This window comes from Myxocyprinus asiaticus, chromosome 1, assembly GCF_019703515.2.
Source record: "Myxocyprinus asiaticus isolate MX2 ecotype Aquarium Trade chromosome 1, UBuf_Myxa_2, whole genome shotgun sequence".
NCBI classification, from domain to species: Eukaryota; Metazoa; Chordata; class Actinopteri; order Cypriniformes; family Catostomidae; genus Myxocyprinus; species Myxocyprinus asiaticus.
In genome coordinates, this window is record NC_059344.1 from 55113288 (window position 1) to 55137634 (window position 24347).

The following is a 24347-nucleotide window of genomic DNA, read 5'->3' on the forward strand; positions in this document are numbered from 1 at the left end:
TCCACGGTTTCTGATTAGGGTAGATCCGTATTGTTTTGGTCGGCACTACATCATCTATCCACTTCATGATGAAACACATAACAGTATCTGCATAGACCTCTGTCATCATCAGAGGCAGACCGGAACATCTTCCAGTCCACGTGATCAAAACAGTCCTGTAACGTAGAATCTGAATGGTCCAACCAGCACTGGATCGTTCTGAGGGCGGGTGCTTAGTTTCTGCCTGTAAGCGGGCAGAAGGAGAATGGAAGAGTGGTCTGATTTGCCAAATGGTGGGCGGGGGAGGGATTTGTAGCCATCCCGGAAGGGAGAGTAGCAATGGTCAAAAACCCGGTCCCCTCGTGTGTTGAAACTGATGTGTTGGTAGTATTTTGGTGCTATTGACTTGAAGTTGGTTTTGTTAAAGTCCCCGGTCACAATGAATGCAGCCTCAGGGTGCGCGGTTTCCTGCTTGCTTATACTCTCATACATTTCCTTGAGTGCCCGGTCTGTGTTGGCTTGTGGGGGGATGTACACAGCTGTGATAATGACCGCTGTGAATTTCCTCAGTAGCCAGAATGGTCGACACAGAAGCATGAGAAATTCCAGATCAGGAGAGCAGAAAGACTTGATGGAATGTACATTCCTCTGATCACACCAGGATTTGTTGATCATAAAACATATACCACCACCTCTGCTTTTACCTGAGAGGTCTTTCACTCCAGATCACTGGAGCAGTGTGAAGTTCGCTGCTGCTTCAAACACTCCACCATTATCCCTGTCCCAAAGAAACCCAAGATCAAAGGACTTAATGACTACAGACCCATTGCACTGACGTCTGTGGTCATGAAGTAATTTGAGAGACTGGTTTTGGCCCACCTGAAGGACATCACTGTACCCTTTCTGCATCCCCTTCAATTTTCTTATAAAGCAAACAGATCTGTGGATGATGCGGTCAACATGGAATTGCATCATATCCTGCAACATCTGGACAGACCAGGGACATATGCAAGGATCCTTTTTGTGGACTTCAGTTCGGCTTTCAACACCATCATCCCAGCTCTCCTATGGAATAAATTAACCCAGCTCACTGTTCCCATGTCTATCTGTCAGTGGATCACCAGCTTTCTGATGGACAGGCAAGTGAGACTGGGGAAATTCACTTCCAGCACATGTATGATCAGCACTGGTGCCCCCCAGGGATGTGTGCTCTCCCCACTACTCTTCTCCCTGTATACCAGCGACTGCACCGCCAAGGACCCTTCTGTCAAGCTAGTAATGTTTGCAGATGACACTACTGTCATCAGCCTCATCCAAGATGACGTTGAGTCTGCATACAGAAGTGAGGTTGAATGGCTGGCTCACTGTTGCATTCATAACAACCTGGAGCTCAACACGCTAAAAACAATGATGAATGAGATGATTGTGTACTTTAGGAGGAACACCCCAACATTGACCCCGTTCACCATTCTAAACAGCACTGTGGCAGAAGTGGAGTCATTCAGGTTCCTGGGCATTACCATCTCACAGGACCTGAAGTGGGAGACCCACATTTACTCCATTGTGAAAAAGGCCCAGAGGTTGTACTTCCTTCGCCAGTTGAGGAAGTTCAACCTGCCACAGGCGCTGCTAATCCAGTTCTACTCCGCAGTCATTGAGTCTGTCCTCTGCATTTCAATAACTGTCTGGTTTGGTTCAACTATGAAATCGGACATCAGAAGACTACAAAGGACAGTTCGGACTGCTGAGCTTATTGCTGAGACTGCTGAGATTATTGGTTGCCCCCTGCCCTCCCTTCAAGAACTGTACACTTCCAGAGTGAGGAAAAGGGCTGGAAAAATCACTCTGGGCCCCAATCCCCCTGCCCACTACCTTTTTGAACTGTTGCCTTCTGGCTGGCACTACACAGCTCTGAGCACTAGAACCATCAGGCACAAGAACAGTTTTTTCCCAATAATTACTGTGCAATAATTACATGCAATACACAGCTTAGTCAATTTTACTTATTTAACATATCCTACCTCTTCTACATTACATTACCTTGCACTGTATATAACAGATTTGTATTTGTACACACACACACACACACACACACACACACACACACACACACACACATATATATATATATATATATATATATATATATATATATATATATATATATATATATATATATATATATATTGTCTTATTGTCTATTTCTATATATACTTATATTTTCTATTGGCTTTTTCTTTTTTAAATTATTATTATGTCCGTCTTGTTGCTGTATTGTTTGGGCACTGGAAGCTTCTGTCACCAAGAAAAATTCCTTGTATATGTAAGCTCATTCTGATTCTGATCTGATTCTATCTACTTAAATGGGAAAAGGTAGAAATCTAAAAAATGGTTTGTCAGGATTACACAAAAATAACATATTATTTAGTAATAAAGTCTGAAAACAATTTTATCATAAATTGAGATCAGATCATGCTTAAAAAACTGTGTTTTTTTAGGCTGGTCCATTGGTTGAGCCAGTGTTGCTGCGTTGGGCTATTTGGAATGCTGAAACAAACAGAGAAATAATTTAATAATTATTTCTCTGAATAAAAAAAAAATGTTTTAATAGGGCCACAGAACCAGTGTTAACAGTTTTCGAGGTAATCAACCTAGAGTTGTTTACTTACAGTTGTCTCTGCATATTAAGCTACTGAACAGAAAAATTATACATTTTAACTTTAACATGCATTTAAATAAACCTAGAAATGTATAAACAAAACAGCCAAGTAATATTGACATGATAATAGATGTCAAGGTGCACTGAATTAATGAGACTTTATTTTTTACTTTCTCCTCAGGTTTGCACAGGTAGTAGCAACAGTGACGCTGTCTTTATCCGGGAGTTCACACTCAGTCACCATGATGATTTCCTAGATGACAGTCTTAATGAAGGCAATGGAGACCACAAACCAGAAGACTCAGTAAGTGCCCCCTGTATTTGATTTTCAGGGGCATTTTTTTATTTGTATGAGGGCATATTTTGTTCAAAACATAATATATATATATATATATATATATATATATATATATATATATATATATATATATATATTTATTAGGTGTCATCCTTTCATTTCAAATATATGATCATCTTTTAGATTCAGTTTCATAGTTTTCCATCTGAATAATTATATATATATATATATATATATATATATATATATATTAGAATATATTACCTCTTACCCATAAAATTAAATCAACAATAACTCTTATTTTTGCCATAATACAGTATGTATAACTAGACCTAGAATAGAATATTTAGTACAACATCAGATGTTATAAAAAAAAAAAAAAAAACAGAGGAATTTATTACAGGGACATTTTTGCCCCCACTTTTTGATTTTTGTGGGCATTTTGGTCACTTTTGGTGGCATTTTTGCCATGACTGTTGGTTCAAAAACTACAGTAGCCAACAGTACCAATCGATCCTACATAAACAGCAGTCAAGTATGATTTAAAACTGCTAAATTAATATTCCTGTATGCTAGTCTGCTTATCTTCCCAGCATAGGGTCTGAGCATATATTTTTATACTGCTATTAGACAATCCAACATGAGTGAATACAGCTCTTACCTCATAGTTTTTCGCCATCTACCCAGTATACTGTAAATTATAAGCTCATGAGAGAACACAATGACAACAGGCAACTAACTAACTCATTCACTTGCATTGTATGGACCTACAGAGCTGAAATATTCTTCTAAAAATCTTAATTTGTGGTCTGCTGAAGAAAGACAGTCATAAACATCTAACAGGCATCTGACAACAGGCATCTCACAACTGGCACTGCATGGATGGGAATGCACTTTGTGTTATGACAGGGAAACAGCATGACACACTAGTGGGTGACATCTCAGTGACCTTGCTCTTCTGTTTAGAACTGCACTCAGTCCAGCTTCTTCCTAATGCCATCACTGAGTCTGCTGTTTTATCTAATAGGGGCCTGGTCACACTGAACTGTGATGGATGAGAATATTGCAATGGAAGCTTAGCGCTCGGTTCACCCCAACAGATTGCGTCACAATGCTGGCACAGGAAACAGCTGTAGTGATTGATTCACTGTGATAACCATCAGTGTGCTTTTGTTAGCCTGATTGCAGATTGCAGTTTCTGCTGCAATCGGCAACACTGCAAAAAAATAAAAAAAATAAATGAAAGAAAGAAATACATTCTTACTCAGTACTTTTGTCTTGTTTTTCAGTAAAACTATGTAAACTTCCTTAAGAGTGGATATAGTACTTTTCATGGAAAACCTGAAAATGTCAAGGAATTTTAAACTAACTATTTGCCAATGAAAAATAAACTAAGAAAAATGAACTTATTTCTGCAACACTTTACAATAAGGTTCTATTCGTTAACATTTGTTCATTCTTTAGGTATCATGAACTAACAATGAACAATATTTTGGTAGCACTTTATTTTATAGTGCTGTTCTACATTTACGTACTACATAATTACAACAACTAGAGTAATTACTATGTACTAACCCTAAACCTAACCCCAAACATAATCTTATCCCATATTATGTACAAGTATTTACCTAATATTACTCGGTACTTTCTTGGGTAAGCACTGTAAGTATACTGAAAGTGCACGTACTGTAAAATAAAGAGCAACCAATATTTAAAAAAATAAATAAAATGTAATTCATTTATAGTTAATGTTATTTCATAATGCATTAACTAATTTTTATATACAACTTTTAATGTTAGATGTTTATGACTGTCTTTCTTCAGCAGACCACAAATTAAGATTTTTAGAAGAATATTTCAGCTCTGTAGGTCCATACAATGCAAGTGAATGAGTGCTAACTTTTTGAAGCACCAAAATGTACATATAGCCATCATAAAAATAATCCATTTGATTCCAGTGGTCTAATTAATGTCTTCTGAAGCAAAATGCTGGGTGTTTATAAGAAGTAGATCAATATTTAAAGCTTTTTTTACTAAAACTGTTCACTTCCGGCCAGCTTGAGGTTTGTACGTTGACGAGGGTGGAGTTCAAACTGCCTCTTGCTTGAGAGACGAAAGCCTCATCTGCATAGATATTCATCCATAGATACCTTATTAGCAGCTGTTTCTATGGACCACAATACTGTTTTCACACAAAAGCAGCTAATGCATGAGTCTGAGCAAGGAGCTCGGTCTGAGGCATCTCCACCACTCACTCACTTGCATTCAAACTGATTCAAACAGCTCTCCTTGTTCACTGTTACAAGATGGCGTCTCAGTTGATGTATCCAAACCAGCCGAATGGGGCATCTATGTATGATTCTCTATGCTTCTCTGTTGTATTTCGTATGTTTTCGTATTTCACGTGCCAGTTCTCTCTTGAACTTGCCAAAGCACTTGGCCTTGACCCTCGTGAATTTTTAGGATTTTGCTTCAGAAGACATTAACTAGACCACTGGAATCATATGGATTATTTTTCTGATGGCTATATGTACTTTTTGGAGCTTCAAAAAGTTGGCACCTATTCACTTGCATTGTATGGACCTACAGAGCTGAAATATTCTTCTAAAAATCTTAATTTGTGTTCTTCTGAAGAAAGACTGGGATTGCATGAGGGTAAGTAAATTATGAGGGAATTTTCATTTTTGGGTGAACTAATCCTTTAATATATACAGTATACTAGAATTAATGTTAACCAAGATTAATAAGTACTGGAAAAGTGTTATTCATTTTCAGTTCATGTTTACTAATGTAGTTGTCTAATGTTAACAAAAACAACCTTATTTTTCTTACCCCATTGGCAGGTAGTTTAAGCATAAGACATTTTGTTCGTTTTCTCTGAAAACCAGATTTGTTTTTCTTTATATTTCAAAATCACAGAGCAGGAAAAGAATTTTTTGCAGTATGGGACTTAATATTATTAATAATTTATATTAACGCTTGTTATTCCACAAATGCTTTTTTGAACATCATTTTAAGTAGTCTTTTACTCATGCTTGTTAAGTTAATACTTCACAGCTGTTCATTTACAGGCTACATACTTGTGCTCTGTCATTCAGCCCTCAACACTTCAGTAATCTTTCTAGAAGTAATTTGGAGCAGTGGTTCTCAACTGGTGGGTCGTGACCTAAAAATGGGTCACAGGTCTGTTCTGATGGGGTCACAGACTGGAGGGGAAAAACAATGCTTAATGAATTTAATAAGATAGAACTTACTATATCATAAAACATACGTAGAGTAGCAAAATAAATAGGCTTATCAACATCTACAGGGAAAGAGAAAATGCTTCCCATGTCTTTTGTTGTTGACCTCAAAGGCCAATCAAAAAGAGATTTCTATAAATTAAAGCTAGCCAGATTAGGCAGATGACAACATTCGACCAAGACTATATTAAATATAAGTTCACATGCAACTAATTTTAAAAACATTTTCATTTACTTTTGTGAAGTACTGTATGTCTTAAATAAAATATGGGTCCTGAAATGAATCCAGTTGAGTACCACTGCTTTAGACTCATACTGTTATATTAAGTCAAACTTGAAGTCCATTGGAATCCTTGGTCTTGTTTACTGTAAATGCTGTAAGTTTCCTCTATCAATGGCTTGTTTCTCATTTGATGTCTCACCATGAAGTTATTGCTCACTCTTGTATCTCTGAAATTACTGAGTTTTAGGTTGCCTTCAGAGTAACACAAAACTGTATGTAGCTTTATGTTCAAGTTCAAACACAGGTAAAGAGTTTTAATTAACTGGTAAAAACAAAAATACATGGTGCCATCCCAAGCATATTTTACATGTGTTTAATCACTGGGGAAAAATTGAGTATGTATGTAACTACATTTATTTACTTTCCCTAACTGGGGTCTTTGCATCATTGTCCTGTTGACTGCATGCATCTAGCTCGTTTTGCTCAAAGGAACTTTTAACAACCCTCTTGATACAATAAGTCACTAGATATGAAAAATGTTTTGTATGAATTTAAAAATTAATGAGGGTCATTTATGGCCACAAGGGCCTGTGCAGGTCTCCATAAGTTAGCAGGACATAAAAGGCAGATAATAAAGCGACTGGTCCACTGTCCTATAAAAGTGGACATTTTAATGGCTACTCTAGTGAAATCCAATGCCACCTACTTGGATTAAATGATTACCAGCTGTGACACTCATTGCAGTGAAATGCCATATTTCAGTTTGTGTAAATTCCAATTGAATTACATCATGACAGTTGCATGGAACATTCAAAGAGTTTTTTTTTTTTTTTTTTTTTTTTTTTGTTTGTTTTTTTTTTTGAGAAAACATGGACATTGTGTTTGTTCATCTAACATGTTTTGGTCTAACATGTAGGTGGCATCCTACGAGTCAGGGATAACTGGTTAAAGAATAACATATATTGTACATATTTTGGAGCAAAATGGTGAAAAGTTTTGTTTTGGATCAATTTCAGTGTCATAGATAAAGTTATTCCTTGTCTTTTTAGGGGCCCATTATGTTAAATAAGATTTTACAAAGCCTGCATGGGCTGTTTTGCTTATTTCGGCTACATATGACTGGTGATTTTATTTTTAGATTTTAATTTTTCAAGATGCAATATTAGTTTTACCCCAAAGCCAAAAACAATTATATGTTGACTGAAACATCTTTTCCAACTCTTCAGGCATTCAAAGTTTTGATTAATGAACTAGTTTTTGGGTTTGTGGAGACTAAACAACTGGTGTGACCTTGGCTCAACACCCTAGCATGACATTTAGGAAGCAGTTCTGGCAAGAAAAATTATTTGTGTTGGCTTCCTCAGTCGATTTTGGACAGTTAACGACATTTAATGGGTGCTGTGGGATTGACTATTAAAAACAAACACAGGGTTCTAATTCACATTTAGATTAAAAAGACTGTAAATTTGAGTAAAATCAAAAGGCAGTAGCATCTTCGTACTCCCCTATAAAGGCAAAATGCAGTAAATACTGAAATGGAGAAAAATGGCTTCAAAGTTTTTTTGGTTTAGTGAAAATGTTGTTTTTACAGTCTGTTTTCCCTGAATTTGAGCATAGCCAACCCCATCTGTAACAGGACAGATCATAGTTTAAGAGAACCGATTTCAGACATAACCCAGTTTTGACAAAATGTGTACGAGTAGTTGCTACGTTTTGCCTTTGCACAGCAGCATTGTTGAAAGGATTAACTTGTATTCATATATTCATCTTTGTCTGTTTTATTCAAGGCATTGAGTTTTTGTTTTCGTTTAATTTCCACTATCTTTCTGGAATAGCAGTCCCATAAAGCATGATGTTTGTTCATACATCATGTATGTCACCATCTGCTTAACCCACACATATCTTCCTCAACATGCTGCTCCCCTGGAGTGTGAATTGGGCACCACAGCAAAGCTGCATTGTACTGATCTGAGTCCTGCTTAAAATGTCCCTTGTACTAGTTAAGGCTAGGATTTGGATAAGCAAAGTTGACCGTGGATCAGCTTAAAGAGGCAACCACTGGCGAGCAGAAATGGGTGGGATGAAGAGGACATCCTCTCGCTGAAGCATTGGCAGGTTTATGATGGGAGGGCTTCCTCCCAAGAGGTGACCAGGTTTGCTTTCATGATATGCCTGTGCAATTCACAAAGTTTTGACAGAACCATTTTTTCAATATTTTACTAAGCTCAGAACTGAATATGGCTGGGTTTCCCGATAACATTGCAACTTAAGCTTTTACGATCATCGTATCTAATGTTGCTCGTTATTTTACGATGGAGTAATGCCTGTTTCCCAAACCAGCACGTAAATCCCTCGTTATAAAACTGAACTTAAGTGCTTTGTTATGGAAGTTGTCCAGTCCACAATGGTGCTGAACACTTTGGCCAATATATGTCCAGGAATTTATCATCTCAAAATGAAAATAATGTTGAAATACTGACAAACATGGAAGTTGTTTGTAGCCTTGTCGAGGTAAAATTATTAACTACTACAGAATTTAATTAAATAAATAATGCTGGCTTTAGTAAGGCAGAGTTTCAGATGTATTGATGCTCAATCATGGAGATTAATATTAGTGCCACAATAAACGCATGTAATGTGAATGTTCTGTACGCGATATGATATGTAGCCTAAAGTTTTGTTACTTTGGCTGGAAACTGAACAAATGCACACATAACAGGATTAAAATGACGGGCATCAGTATTGAACTACTCGGCCTATTTAAATATTAATAAATAATCTGGTTAGAGTTCAAGGCACTGTGTTCTTGTAGCCTTACTGCCATTACGCAACATACAATTTGTTACTGCCTTTTAAAAAGACTATAGGCAAGCCGATTTGAAACAGCCATTACAGGTAGGAAGAAGAGGAGGAAGAGAGAGAGAAGCAATCTCTCATTGCATACCCTCTCTCAAATCTCATTTGTTAACCATATTTTAATCATTTCTTTAGGCATATTTATGTAAGTTTTAAACTGCATGGTCACATTACTCACATACAGGTATGCCTTCTTAAATAATCTGTTTAATAAGAACATATCGTCTTTCTATTGCCATTACAATTATTCTTATCAAAGAAGGGTAATATAGCCTAACATTATACTGTATTACATGCACAGACTGCCTATTGATTTCATAGTGATTTTTTTCAGCACTTTTTTTATCCTCTGAAACAGTTTACAATGGCTTTCCAATAATGGAAATTTATTCATAGAATTTATTAAACATCCCATTGAGCTAGTTTAATATTATGTGTTCTGCTTGACTTCTACAGCTGCCTATAGATAATATTTTTCAGATGCAGCATGACATTTTATAACTGAAAGATAATTAAATTAGTCATGGGTGATTTAAAAGGTCTTAAACTGATTGTTCACCCATCAATGTAAATTATGTCATCATTTACTCTCATGTTGTTTCCAAACCTGTTTGACTTTCTTCTGTGGAACACAAGGGAGATGTTAGGCATGAATGACAGCCTCAGTCACCCTTCACTTTCATTGCATCTTTTTATTTTTTCAGTACAATGAACATGAATGGTGACTGAGGCTAACATTCTGCCTAACATCTCCTGTTGTGTTCCGTTTGGTTTGGAACATCATGAGGGTGGGTAAATTTAAATCTTTGGGTGAACTACAGTATCCCTTTAACATTAAGACTTTTAATGGGATGTGGCTTCTGTGATATTTATGCAAAACGATCACACGTGAATTCGGCATGAAGTTTCCGATAGTTTGGGTTACCCTAGGATGACTGAATGCCGACGCGCTGACATGCAGCATTCTTATCAGACATGTTTGCAGTGGTTTCAATGTGTTTACCTTTCCACCTGGCATGATTGGCAGTGCATTGCATCAGCGTGTGCCCATATGCCCTACAACACTTACCGCTTTGGCCACTGGGGGCAGTGTTTCGAAATTTTGGTCAACATATACCGATTTTGATGAAAGAAAAGTCAGTCTACTCTTTCCGATTTCACTGTGAGATCAGGCTGATTTATGCATGCAGTGGTATAGATGCACATGGAAAGTACTGTCCAGTACCCTGATCAGTCCCATAATGTGGAGATGCTGGCCAGTTTTTCTTCTTTGTTAACAGAATACAGGTGGCACTTGATACTTTATCTGAGATTTTCCATCAGAAAAGCTTTTATCCCTGTAGATAATGTTGCATTTGTGTACAGGTCAGGAAGCCCAGATAGCTTTGGTATGCAACACTGACGCACTAAATCATTATTCTGATTGTTTTGCTCTCCATTGTAATGAGCAGACCCTTGGCGCAATCCTTTTTCTGCTGCTTGGCATTACTCGAGGCTCCATTAGGCCTGCCAGAGATAACAAGCAGCGGTCCCGGCTCTCTTTTTGAATGGAACAGTATGTTGAAGGCAAAGCAGTAGAGACGATTCTCACTGTCCTGTTCACATAACTTCTCATCTAGTCCTGCATTGTATATATGCTTCAGCACTGCCTGGTGTAATGTCAAATGTCATCATTTGGGGGACCACCGCTTTGTGGTACTCATCCCCATCACACCAGCTGTGTTATGGGTGAAGCTCCAGCACTGAAATGCTGCACAATTAACTGTGTAATTTAGCCTATAATTGAGGGGAATTAGATGTTTGGTTTTGTGCAGTGTCATAGGGCAGGTTTTCAACCTTGTTTTGAGGCTACCCACCTCTTTGTTTTACTCTCTACTGTTACATATACAACAGTACCACTCCAAAGTAAATGAACTGAGCCCATTACATGCAGTAATAATCTTACACGATTATGCTTACTAGGCCAACAACACTTTAAACGGCATTCCTTTATCAGGGTACGGTCATAAACGGTTTGAGCATAAACTGATTGACACTTTATATTTTTGCCCATTACCCTGATTTAGCACTGCATGTGAACACCTTTACACGGTTCTTTCCAATGTGCACAAGTGTTGTGCACATGCCTATTAATGTGTTGACGTCAAAAACAGAGAATAATCAGATTATTTCAAATCTCGTGCACATTCTGTTTTTTCTTTCGAATGAGCTGATTTTACAGTTGTCAGCATATTGCTGATGATGAGTGCATTTATATGCACAATCTCATGCCAATGTTGCCTAATTAGCAGACAATGTGTAAGGTCATGTAAACACCTTACACGGCTTTTCTTTATCAGGGTAAGGTCATAAGCGTTTTCAGCAAAAGCCGATCGACAAAAAGACGATTTTTGCCCATTACCTGGATTATTTATTGCATGTAAGCATTTTTACTTTTACCGGCTTATTCAGTGTGCGCAGGTGTTGTGCATGTGCCTGTTTACGTTTTGACTTTAAAAGCAGAGAATAATCAGATTATTTCAAATCTCATGTAAACATGGCTTTCTTGCATTGTCAGATTTTTTGAGTTAGCTGATTTTTGGTAGTTATCAGCATATCAGTGTTCATATAAATGCTCTCAATGTCTTTTTTCCTTTTTGAATATATTTTCTCATGTTATCAAGTGACAATTTCTCAAAACAAAAAGCAATAAATAATATTATTTATTTATTTATTTATTTTGTTAGTTGATTTTAGCAATTTAATGAATTTTAATTTATAATCCCCAACCTCTCACATATAGAAAAGTGCCTTGGTATTACCATTGTTATTTTGAACATCGTACCAAGGTAATGGTATAGATTTTTGGACATGTACCATAGAAATACCCTGTTTTTATAGGTATCATAGTAATACCATGGAATTATTTAAAATATCTTATGAGTATTTTTGTATAGGCTATATACAATAATAGAGTCTCCATCCTTTGACTTACAAAAATGCACCATGGTATTACCATGTTTGTTCAGACATGGTACCATGATAATTCCACATTTCTTGGTCATGTACTGTGAAAATACCATTTTTTGTACTCATGCCATGGGAATACCATGGTATTGTTTGAAGTACCTTGGTGTACCATTTAAATACCATGATATACGAATATGCTAATCGTTCAGTATTACTGTATACATCAAAGTATGACAAACATATAAATAGTTATTATTTGATGATTTAGATTATATTTACAGTCTCCACTTTATAACATACAAAAACATTTTACCATGTTTTTTTGGACATGGCAGCATGGTAATACCATGGTATTATACATTGCAAGGAGTACCTTGGAGTGTTATGTAAAAAAATCATGGTATTAGAGTATGGTAATCATTCAGCATCATGGTAAGTACCATGGTATTACCATCTGATACATCATTATGCTGTGGTCCCACTACATTACTTTTATGTGAGTGGTAATGGCGAAACAACACTGACCTAATTAAGACCATCTTTTATCCAAGTTTCAAGTCTCAGTTTGATATGAACATAAATTCTGTCTTGTCAGACTGTGTGTGGTTCATGGCACATACTGAAGGCAGCTGAGTGAAAGTGCTGAGGATAGGGAAATGTGCTGGCGTTCTTTTTCACTGGAATGAGCATGCTGTTCTAGACTCAACTCCATGTTTGCTTCATTTGTGGTGTGTGTTTGGTACAGGGCCCTGGTTTCATAGAACAGCTGTATTCTTCATGTGGTCATACAGTATTGTGCTGTGGGTGCTGGCTGAGTGCTGCCGGAGAAGACCCTCATGAAAGTCGCTTCCCACAAACCAGTAAATATGTTGATGCATGCACGTCTGCCATGCATTAAAGATAGAGATAAGAAATTGATTACACGAGTCTTTACAATTACATTCCCACACTATTTAACACAGTCTTTAAGAATTCTTCACCCAAAAATGAACAATTTGTCATAATTTACTCGCCCACATGTTGTTTCAAACTCATATGACTTTCTTTCTTCTATGGAACACAAAATGTGAATATTTGAAGAATATCACTTATAGAGTTAATAACACTCTTTTTCATATAATGACATCGAATTAGAACTGGGGCTGTCAAGCTCCAAAAATGACAAAAAGCCCAAAAATTATCTATCAAGGTATATAAGGTATCATAAAGTTATCAGTATGACAGAATTTTCAGTAGCACTTTACAATAAGGTTCCATTCATAACATTTGTTGATTCTTTAGGTATCATGAACAAACAATGAACAATATCCTTTTTTACAGCATTTAATATTCTTTGTTAATGTTAGTTAATAAAATTACAATTGTTTATTGTTAGTTCATGTCAGTTCATAGTGCATTAACAAATGTTAACAAATATAACTTTTTATTTAAAAAATCTATTGGTGTATGGTAAAATAAAAATTATACAAAATTAATAAATGCAGTAAAATTATTGTTCATTGTTAGTTCATGTTAACTAATGTTAACAAATGGAACCTTATTGTAAAGTGTTACCACAGTATTTAATATTCTTTGTAAATGTTAGTTCATAAAAATACAATTGTTCATTGTTAGTTCATTTTAGTTCACAGTGCATTAACTAATGTTAACAACTTTTGATTTTAAAAATATGTTATAAATAAATAAATGCCATAAAGGTATTGTTCACTGTTAGTTTATGTTAACTAATGTTATTAACTAATGTTAACATGTAACCTTATTTTAAAATGTTACAGAATTTGCATCTGTTGGTGAACTATTCCTTTAAGTATTAAAGTCACCATTAATTACAAAAATATTCTTCTAATTTTTATTTTATTTATTTTATTATTATTTGTTCTCCATGGAAGAAAGTCATACAGGTTTGGAACAACATAAAGGTGAATAAATAATGACACAATTTTCATTTTTGTGTGAATTTTAAATACAGTTTTCACCAACACTCCTGCTGACTTCAGCAACTTTCTTACGACTTTTGATACAGCGGTTGGAATTTATATTGAAGCCAATCTGTGGTTGTAAAATCATTAAATCTTGTACATAATGGAGGAACAGCTTTAAGTACTTGGCTATTACACACAGAAAGAGTATTTATTAAAACAAATACACTTAAAGCCATGATGGTTTTTAAAAGGTGGAGTAAAAAAGGGTGGAGAATGTACCTGTATTCCACCAAATCTGTACATTCAGTGGTGTTCACTCTCTTTGTTTCTGCTCACAATATTTCCTTCTAAAGATTAGCCAGAAGAGCTTGCCTGCTTGCTTTAACACAAAGTCTAATTTCTAACAGGAGACATGTTAGGTTACAGTCTCTGTACAGGCTTTTTGGAGTTACTGACTAAGGCTGGAGTCAAATTGCACCCTTTTGGAAAGGTAGTCTATTATTTTCGGCTCCTTTTGTTGAAAGCCTCTTACTGAAACTGCAGTGTGTCTACACAGAGCATAAACAGAGACAAATGAGGTCTAAAAGAGTGTGTATAATCGGGCCACACAAATGTCCTGTGCAGAATAGAGAGAATTTGGCCAGGAATAGATCAACTATCACAACGAAGTGAAAGCTCTTGCTTGGTACATGTTCTTGACTCTTAACCACAAATGGAAAAATAACCTGATGCAGTTCCAAGCCAGAAAGGTTTGACATGAGCTTGGCATGCAACCTTACAAAATTTGAACTTCAATTAGCACTTAAAGCCACAGATGTGTACCAACATGCTTTATGCTGTCTTACATGGTGTTGGGGCTCATGACTTTGCAGTATTGTGGTGCTTCAGGTACTATCACAGACAGAATAGCTAGAGGTATTTACAAATTAAAGGAATATTCCAGGTTCAATACAAGTTAAGCTCAATCAACAACATTTGTGGCATAGTATTGATTACCACAAAAATTAATTTTTACTCGTCCATCCTTTTCTTTAAAAAATGCAAATATCTGGGTCACAGTGAGGCATTTACAGTTGAAGTAAATGTGGCCAATTTTTGAACGTTAAAATACTTTTTCAAAAGTATAGCCACAAGACATAAACAACATGTATGTAAAAATGTGATAAATTGCTTACTAACCTCTTCTGTGTAAAGTTATAGCCAATTTTGCAACTTCGTTGCCATGACGATGTAATGCCAACAAACCCTAAAATGACTGTAAAAATGACGATTTAAACAACACACAAGTAATCAAATAATACACAAGTTTTAACAGAAGAATTAATGTGTGCTTTTATAAAATTCTAAGCTTTACATTTCTGCCTTTAAACCTTCAATTGTAAATGCCTCACTGTAACCTCGATTTTTTTCTTTCTTTTTTCTTTTCTTTTTTAAGAAAAAAGGAAAACATTTGGAACTTTTTTTTTTTTTTTTTTTTTTTTTTTTGTGGTAATCAACATTATGCCACAAATGCTGTCAACTGAGCTTAGCTTGTATTGAACCCAGAATATTCCTTTAAGTGTGACCAGAATAATCTAAGAAAAAGCTTGGCTGTTTTAACACTCAAATGTTCCCCTTAAAACACAAAAATTATTTGGTCCATAAACTGGTTACAGACTCGATGTACCACTGCATTTATGCAGCCCATGCAATTGACTCATGGCCAGTGCTGATACCAATATCTGTAAAGCAGGGTGACAGATGGCCGATAATGCCAATATAGTAGGATATAATTTAATGACAACAAATGTGCCACAAAATATAAATGATCACTTATTCTGAGTGAATATTTACTCAAAAATCACAGAAAAATATATTTAAAAATGAGAATTATTCATTGGCAAGGCTGTTGGACATGCAAATAATCTTAAAGTGGCCAAATTTTGCCCAATATGTTGGTTTATCATTATATATATATATATATATGTAATATATATATACACACACACACACACACACACTACCGGTCACAAGTTTTGAAACACTTGACTGAAATGTTTCTCATGATCTTAAAAATCTTTTGATCTGAAGGCATATGCTTAAATGTTTGAAATTAGTTTTGTAGACAAAAATATAATTGTGCCACCATATTAATTTATTTCATTACAAAACTAAAATGTTATTTAAAAAAAAAAAAAAGAAGATGTTTTTGAAATTGATGACTTGGACCAAATAATAAAAAAAAGCAGTCAATAAGTGCCCAACATAAATGAGAACTCCTTCAATACTGTTTAAAAAGCATCCCAGGGTCATACTTCAAGAAGTTGGGTGAGAAAATGCCAAGAGTACATGTCTGTAAATTCTAGGCAAAGGGTGACTACTTTGAAGATGATAAAATATAACATAGTTTTTATTTATTTGGAGTTTTTTTTTAGTCACAAAATAATTCCCATAGTTCCATTTCTGTTATTCCATAGTTTTAATGACTTTACTATTATTCTAAAATGGGGGAAAAAAAAGAATAATAAAGAGTGAGTAAGTGACCCCAAACTTTTGAACGGCAGTGTATATACTGTATATATATAATGTATTTATTTATTTTGTTTATTATATTTATTTAAATAAATAAATGCACATTCAAAAATGGTTAAGTTATTTCTTGTGAAATTGGTGATGTAAAGTGTGGTAGCTAAAATTGTATAAGTAAATATATCAATTTACATTCCTGAAAGAAAAAAATGCTTAATTAATAGATTTCACCATTCCAGCAGTTGCTACATATGAAAGGAAAGGTAATATGGACCCTCAAATAAACAGTGGGCTTTATTTGTTACTTAAAGCTGAACTGAGTAGACAGACTCAGTGTAACAAATGCTGCCAAAATGCATAATATCTCGATATCTTTTAGAAGTTTCTGGCATAATTTCTCTCTTCTCTTTGCTGATGGGCAATGGGAGTTAGGGAGTGAATTTATTTGTTGTGATGGGCTGCTTGAATGTGCTGAGCCCCACAGGCTTTGAAGGAAGCTTCATGAGTCTTTTCCCTCAGGATGTTGCTTGGTCATGAATGACTTATAGGACGAAGGTCAGAAGGGATGACACATGTGTGTCCGGGGGTTTAAATGAAAATAATTCCTCTGTCTTTCTTTTATATCCTACTGCTTTGCTCTTATTACCTCCCCCACACTCTCTGGACCGGTCCTCATGAGAGCAAATATGTTTCTGATCATTCAGCGGTAGTAAGCGCCTTTCTTCTACAGCACTAAGAGCTGAATATAATTCTGCTTATCTTGAAGAATATTGTAGGTAGTGCCTACAAAAATGTGTACAAATAAGGGTTAGGGGTATTATTGGCAGTACCCAATAATATAATAATATCACAATTCCAGTGTGGGTCAGAATGGGTCAGAAGTTTACATACACTAAGTTAACTGTGCCTTTAAGCAGCTTGGAAAATTCCAGAAAATGATGTCAAGCCTTTAGACAATTAGCCAGTTAGCTTCTGATAGGAGGTGTACTGAATTGGAGGTGTACCTGTGGATGTATTTTAAGGCCTACCTTCAAACACAGTGCCTCTTTGCTTGACATCATGGGAAAATCAAAAGAAATCAGCAAAGACCTCAGAAAAAAATTGTGGACATCCACAAGTCTGGCTCATCCTTGGGAGCAATTTTCTAATGCCTCAAGGTACCACATTCACCTGTACAAACAACAGTACGCAAGTATAAAAACCATAGGACCACACAGCCATCACCGCTCAGGAAGGAGACCTAGAGATGAACGTAGTTTGGTGCGAAAAGTGCAAATCAATCCCAGAACAACAGCAAAGGACCTTGTGAAGATGTTGGAGGAAACGGGTAGACAAGTATCTATATCCACAGTAAAACGAGTCCTATATCCACATAACCTGAAAGGCTGCTCAGCAAGGAAGAAGTCACTGCTCCAAAACTGCCATAAAAAAGCCAGACTACAGTTTGCAAGAGCACATGGGGACGAAGATCTTACTTTTTGGTTAAATGTCCTCTGATCTAATGAAACAAAAATTGAACTGTTTGGCCATAATGACCATCGTTATGTTTGTAGAAAAAAGTGTGAGGCTTGCAAGCCAAAGAACACCATCCCAACTGTGAAGCATGGGGGTGGCAGCATCATGTTGTGGGGGTGCTTTGCTGCATGAGGGACTGGTGCACTTCACAAAATAGATGGCATCATGAGGAAAGAAAATTATATGGATATATTGAAGCAACATCTCAAGACATCAGCCAGGAAGTTAAAGCTCGGTCACAAATGGGTCTTCCAAATGGACAGTGACCCCAAGCATACGTCCAAAGTTGTGGCTAAATGGCTTAAAGACAACAAAGTCAAGGTATGGGAGTGGCCATCACAAAGCCCTGACCTTAATCCGATAGAAAATTTGTGGGCAGAACTGAAAAAGTGTGTGCGAGCAAGGAGGCCTACAAACCTGACTTAGTAGCATCAGTTCTGTCTGAAGAAATGGGCCAAAATTCCAGCAACTTATTGTGAGAAGCTTGTGGAAGGCTACCCAAAATGTTTGACCCAAGTTAAACCATTTAAAGTCAATGCTACCAAATACTAACAAAGTGTATGTAAACTTCTGACCCCACTGAGAATGTGATGAAGAAATAAAAGCTGAAATAAATCATTCTCTATATTATTATTCTGACATTTCACATTCTTAAAATAAAGTAGTGATCCTAACTGACCTAAGACAGGGAATGCCATTGTCAGGAATTGTGAAAAACAGAGTTTAAATGTATTTGGCTAAGGTGTATGTAAACTTTTGACTTCAACTGTAGGTTAACATTTTATTTAACCCGGCTAAAAGACACTTTTAACCCTGGGTAAACCAGTATTTCATAGGTTAGCACCAATTTTAAAGCTGGATTATGAAGCCCTAGCTGCTCTAGAGTGAATTGTGGTGCCAGAGGTAAAGGGTCAAGTATGATTAGTGTAAAATGTAGAACAATATAACCAAGGATTAGGTTAACCCAGGGTTAAGATGACCCTATGACAAGCCCAAAAGGGTGTTTCTTTCTGATTTGATCCATACTATGCATACACCAAAAAATGAAAAAGTAATGTTGACAGCCTCAGTCTCCAATCACTTTCATTGTGTGGAAAAAAGAGCAGCTTCAACATTCTTCAGAATTACTTCTCTTGCATTCCATGAAAGAAAGTCATACGGGTTTGGAACAACATGAGAGTCAGTAAATGATAGATGAATTTTCATTTTTGGGGAACTTATCCTTTTAGCTTATTGTCTTTTTACCTTCATTCCTTGGACTGCATCCCCTTTTTATTAAAAGAAATGCACTAATTTAAATATTGCTAAGGATAAAGTCTCTGTCCTACAATTTGTAGTGAGATGCTGTAAGCAACCACAGCAGACAAAGGGAGATTTGGAATAAGGGCCAAAGAAATGAAGTCAGCCCCGACACCTGTCTGGCAAGTATGGATAGCACTAAATCAAATGTTTATTTCTGTCTGAGCGACATTGCACAACGATGGCAACAGGCAGTGACAGTGAGAATCAACCTGCAGCTCACCAAGCCAAACACTAGATGGCATTGCTCTTTTAAAGGAACCAGCACACCAGTAGACAGAGATGAATACTGCAATAGAATCTTACCACTAAACCACTAAACTACTAAACCAAACGCTATATACCAATTTGATTTTATTTATTTTTTACTTTATTTTTTGGAAGGGGTACCAGTAGCAGTGGAACTCACTTGGTGCCCTATACATGAGATAAGACATGTCTAGATACAGCTTACTTGGAAGAGTTGAAGGCAGTGTGAAGAAGCCTTTGTGACCTCAACTATCAGGTTCTGAATCTGATGTTATCAGGGAAGGACACTGATCATGTCATGAGTAAGACCCACAACTTCTTTAATGGGATACGCCTGGTCAGGCATGAAGCAGAGCTCACTTTGAAAAGGATAAAATCAGAGTCAGCTTTTCAGCAAAAGAAGACAATTACAGCAGTAAAGCAAAGAAACTGTAGGAGACTTGTGAAGGAAATAAATCAGGAAAAATTGCAGCAGGAAAATCTAGCTAAAAGCGAGTTACGTTTTCTCCCGAACAGATGATGAGGTTTATAAGGTTAATGCTCTATCAAGTTTTAAATGAACAAAACCTACCTCCCTAGTAGGGGTGTGCAGCGAAGACATTTTCTGTATTTGTATTTGTTACTATGACAAAATTATTTGTATCTGTTTCTGTATTCAGATAGAACCGGATGTGGCGTGGCTTTAACCAAAAGTGCCTCAAAACTCATTTTAAAATGTAACTCTCTTACATTTATAGTTTCTGTATATAAAATATGCCTCAGATAGGCCAATATACATATATATATATATATATATATATATATATATATATATATATATATATATATATATATATATAATGTTTTTGAGTTTCCACAGTATGCAACACTAATCAATATTAGGCCAAAAATGGCAAAAAAGAAACAGCTTTCTCTAGAAACTCATCAGTCAATCATTGTTTTGAGGAATGAAGGCTATACAATGCTTGAAATTGCCAAAAAAACTGAAGATTTCATACAAAGGTGTACACTAGTCTTCAAAGACAAAGGACAACTGGCTCTAACAAGGACAGAAAGAGATGTGGAAGACCAGATGTACAACTAAACAAAAGAATAAGTATATCAGAGTCTCTAGTTTGAGAAATAGATGCCTCGCACGTCCTCAGCTGACAGCTTCATTAAATTCTACCTGCTCAACACCAGTTTCATGTACAACAGTAAAGAGAAGACTCAGGGGTGCAGGCCTTATGGGAAGAATTGTAAAGAAAAAGCCACTTATGAAACAGAAAAACAAAAAGAAAAGGTTAGAGTGGGCAAAGAAACACAGACATTGGACAAAAGATAATTGGAAAAGTGTGTTATGGATCTTAACCCCATTGAGCTTTTGTCGGATCAGCTAGACTGTAAGGTGCGAGAGAAGTGCCTGACAAGACAGGAAGCGTGGGGTGAAATGTCACCTGAGTATCTGGACAAACTGACAGCTAGAATGCCAACGATCTGCAAAGCTGTCATTGCTGCACATGGAGGATTTTTTGATGAGAACTCTTTGAAGTAGTTTAAGTTTTGAATATTTTTTTCAAATTATAATAGTAATTTTTCATGTTATTAATGTCCTGACTATCCATTGTGATCAGTTGAATTGGTGAATAAAAGTACCAATTTCTTTCCATAAGAGCAAAATCTGTACATTATTCCAAACCTTTGGCTGCCAGTGTGTGTGTGTGTGTGTGTATTATATAGTATTATTATTATTATTATTATTATTATTATTATAGCCTATTAATAATTATTACTATTTAATTATATTATTGATATATTCTTTATTTTTTCTCACCAGATGAAGCTGGATATGTAGGCTACATTAACTCTGGAATGTGTTTTTAACTTCTGGTATTTCTAACATTAATATCTGCTGAAACAGAATTTTCGTTTAGACTAGTCTGTGCAGTGTGCAAGTATAACAATTTTATTCTGGAGGCACGAGGTGTCAAGCAATTGTGAAAGGTCAAGCACACATTTGCAGCAAATATTAAATTGCCTACAAATACAAACATTAAAAGAAATGAGAAAAAAATAATTAAGCCTATAAACAGGTGAAAGCCCTGTAAATCTAGATCAGATAGTTTTATGGTAGGCTGCACTCGAGGCTTATTTTGTGTGCACATATTTTAATATAATGTGGAGGACATAATTATTTAGTTAAATTACATGTGCAGAATTAGCGAAATGCAGTGGAATAAATAGTAAGAGCGAGCCTCTATATTTCTAGAAGAGAAAAGCGGAATAAAATACATGTTTTGGTTTCTCTGCAATCCTCCATGTGCAGGAATATTCTGAATAGATTTACAAGTATTTAAACCTCTTTGGGGCATTTAAACTGTTTGGGTATAAAGGCTAAACCATGCAGTTACCTTCATTGGTGATATGGATGTAAATGTGGTCAGCTTTAAGAGATGGGCAGATGAGCTCCGCTATAAAATCTTCACTTCTCTGGTCAGGAATTCAACATCACTCTCAGGTTGGTTTATGAATCCTTATGTCTGAATTGTGTGAAACATTTAGTGTTTATATATTAACAGGCATTTTAAAAAGTAGAAAATGTGTATAATATAGTATCTTAGTTAACGTTACTCATGACAAGATTAGATTTCTGAGACGCGCATAATTAATGGAGACTGAAACGTGTCGAGACCACGGCCATCCGATGAACTTGAAATCACACTGTGCGTATTTTCATTCATAAGGTTTACACTGTAGTAATATTGGCTTCACAGACTCATCATTGTTTTGAAATTTTCTAGATGTTTATTTAAAATATCGCTTAATACCTGTGCTCGTTGGATGATCAGTCTTCCGATTATTTTTTCTATTATTCGGATTAATTCGTTATTCGTTTTGAAGTCGTTATTCATGCTTTTCCGAATAAGGTATTCGGCTTTGGGTACATCCTTAATTCCATTGTAAGTGCCTCACTGTAACCCAGATTTGTTCTTTTTTTAAAAAAAAGGGGCGTCAAAATAAATTTTTGTGGTAATTATTATTATGCCACAAATGCTGTCGATTGATCTTAACTTGTATTGAACCTAGAATATTTCTTTAATGCTGATAGAGCGAGTTATTGTTGCGCATAAAACATTATGTTAAAAACAATGCAAAGAATGTAAAGAAAGAAGAAAAAGACTGTCACTTGGCATGTCAAGTCCCGCACAAAAGAGGAGGTAAAGAGCAAGGGTGGACAAAGTTTTTTGGTGCAGGGGCCAGATCGGCTTCAAGTAGGACATGGGGGGCCACATTATTCCTTCTGAGATACAATGTTCCACATTGATTTAGTTCTTATATCTTTTCAGCCCCAGAAATAGTTGTGTTCTCATTCTCATGCATGATGCACAATTCTCTGAAGTGTTTTTGTTACTGATGGGATTATATCTCCCTAAAGTATTGCTCTACAAAGGTAAATACATTTCTATCAGGCATTAGAAAAACTTGATAAAGGCTGAGCATCAATGAGCACGTTTACATGCACACCAATACACTGTTTACTCCCAAAGATCAGCTTATTTAAAGGTGCAATATGTAACAATTTTCATGTAATATTCACCTTTTTTTTTTTGCCAATGTATGAACTTGGCTTGTAACGCAACTTAAAAAATGAGCCCTTCTCGGACTTCCTAGGTTGCCTATTAAAGCCTGTAGACTGATTTTCATGTGAAGGGAGTGGTCGCTTTTGCCGGGAAAATCCAAAGGATGTGACGTTTATGCGCGCTCACGAGAGCCTTGTCTCAGTGCTTCTCTTCCGCTATTCAACAGCGTCAACAAACTGCAACACTAGGTAACGTTATCTTAGAGATGGAATCCAGCAAACGTCCGGCTCCTACACAAAATCCGAGTAAGCCAAAAAAACAAAACAAAAAAAAACATTTACCTACTGAATCCAGTCTGGCTAAGCAGGAACGTGATCATGGTAGAGCAAAAACTAAAGTGAACATCAGCAGGGCATTTGATTCCTCGAGGGATCTTCGTTTGGTTTTGGGGATCAAAACTGACCCTGAATTGGCATTCTTCTTATTGGACAGGTAAGCTTACATAACTGCAAAGCATGTGAAATATAGTGCCATAAGGATTGATCTGTGTAATTTTAGCTAAACTACAATAACACATGAAAAGAATGGTAGACAATGTTCAAGATAATGCAAAAATACTCATTCATTAGTGTAACGTAACTTGGTTGTACAGACAATATATACATTCTATTATTATAAAACAATAGTGCATCGATATATCAAAATGACAGTTGTGATGGAATCACATCAATACTGAATTGTCAACATATTTATAATGTACAGTCTATTTTATAAACAGCTACTGTCATCATCCACCAAATTTAGCTAACAGCTATTGATAAAGCTGGCTAGTTTGCTAACGCCGACATTGACTGCATATTATAACGCCTATGTATCATGCAAAGAAAAATGATTACTTCAAACTACAGTCTCGCATAGTCAGACCTATATCCACACTTTGTTTTAGCACTGTTCCAGCACTGGAGATTCAAATATAATATACAGTCTCAAAGTTTGTGGTAAAACAATCATAACTGTGTAATTTTAATTATGCTACCTCATCTGTCAGCATGATGCTGATGAATCATGTTGTCTCTTTGTACGTTACG

The 24347-nt window shown here is 36.0% G+C and overlaps 1 protein-coding gene across 4 annotated transcripts in view; it reads left to right on the forward strand.

Annotated features, from left to right (window-relative positions):
* Positions 1 to 24347, forward strand: part of LOC127445184 (ADAMTS-like protein 1) — a 215534-nt gene that overhangs the window by 85239 nt on the left and 105948 nt on the right. For all 4 annotated transcript variants that reach the window (XR_007897944.1, XM_051705083.1, XM_051705092.1 and 1 more), the window contains exon 2: positions 2820 to 2942. Coding sequence is in view for 3 of the 4 variants with exons in the window: in XM_051705083.1 (XP_051561043.1) it covers positions 2820 to 2942 (123 nt within the window). In the remaining variant the exon portion in view is untranslated. The remainder of the gene's footprint in view (positions 1 to 2819; positions 2943 to 24347) is intronic.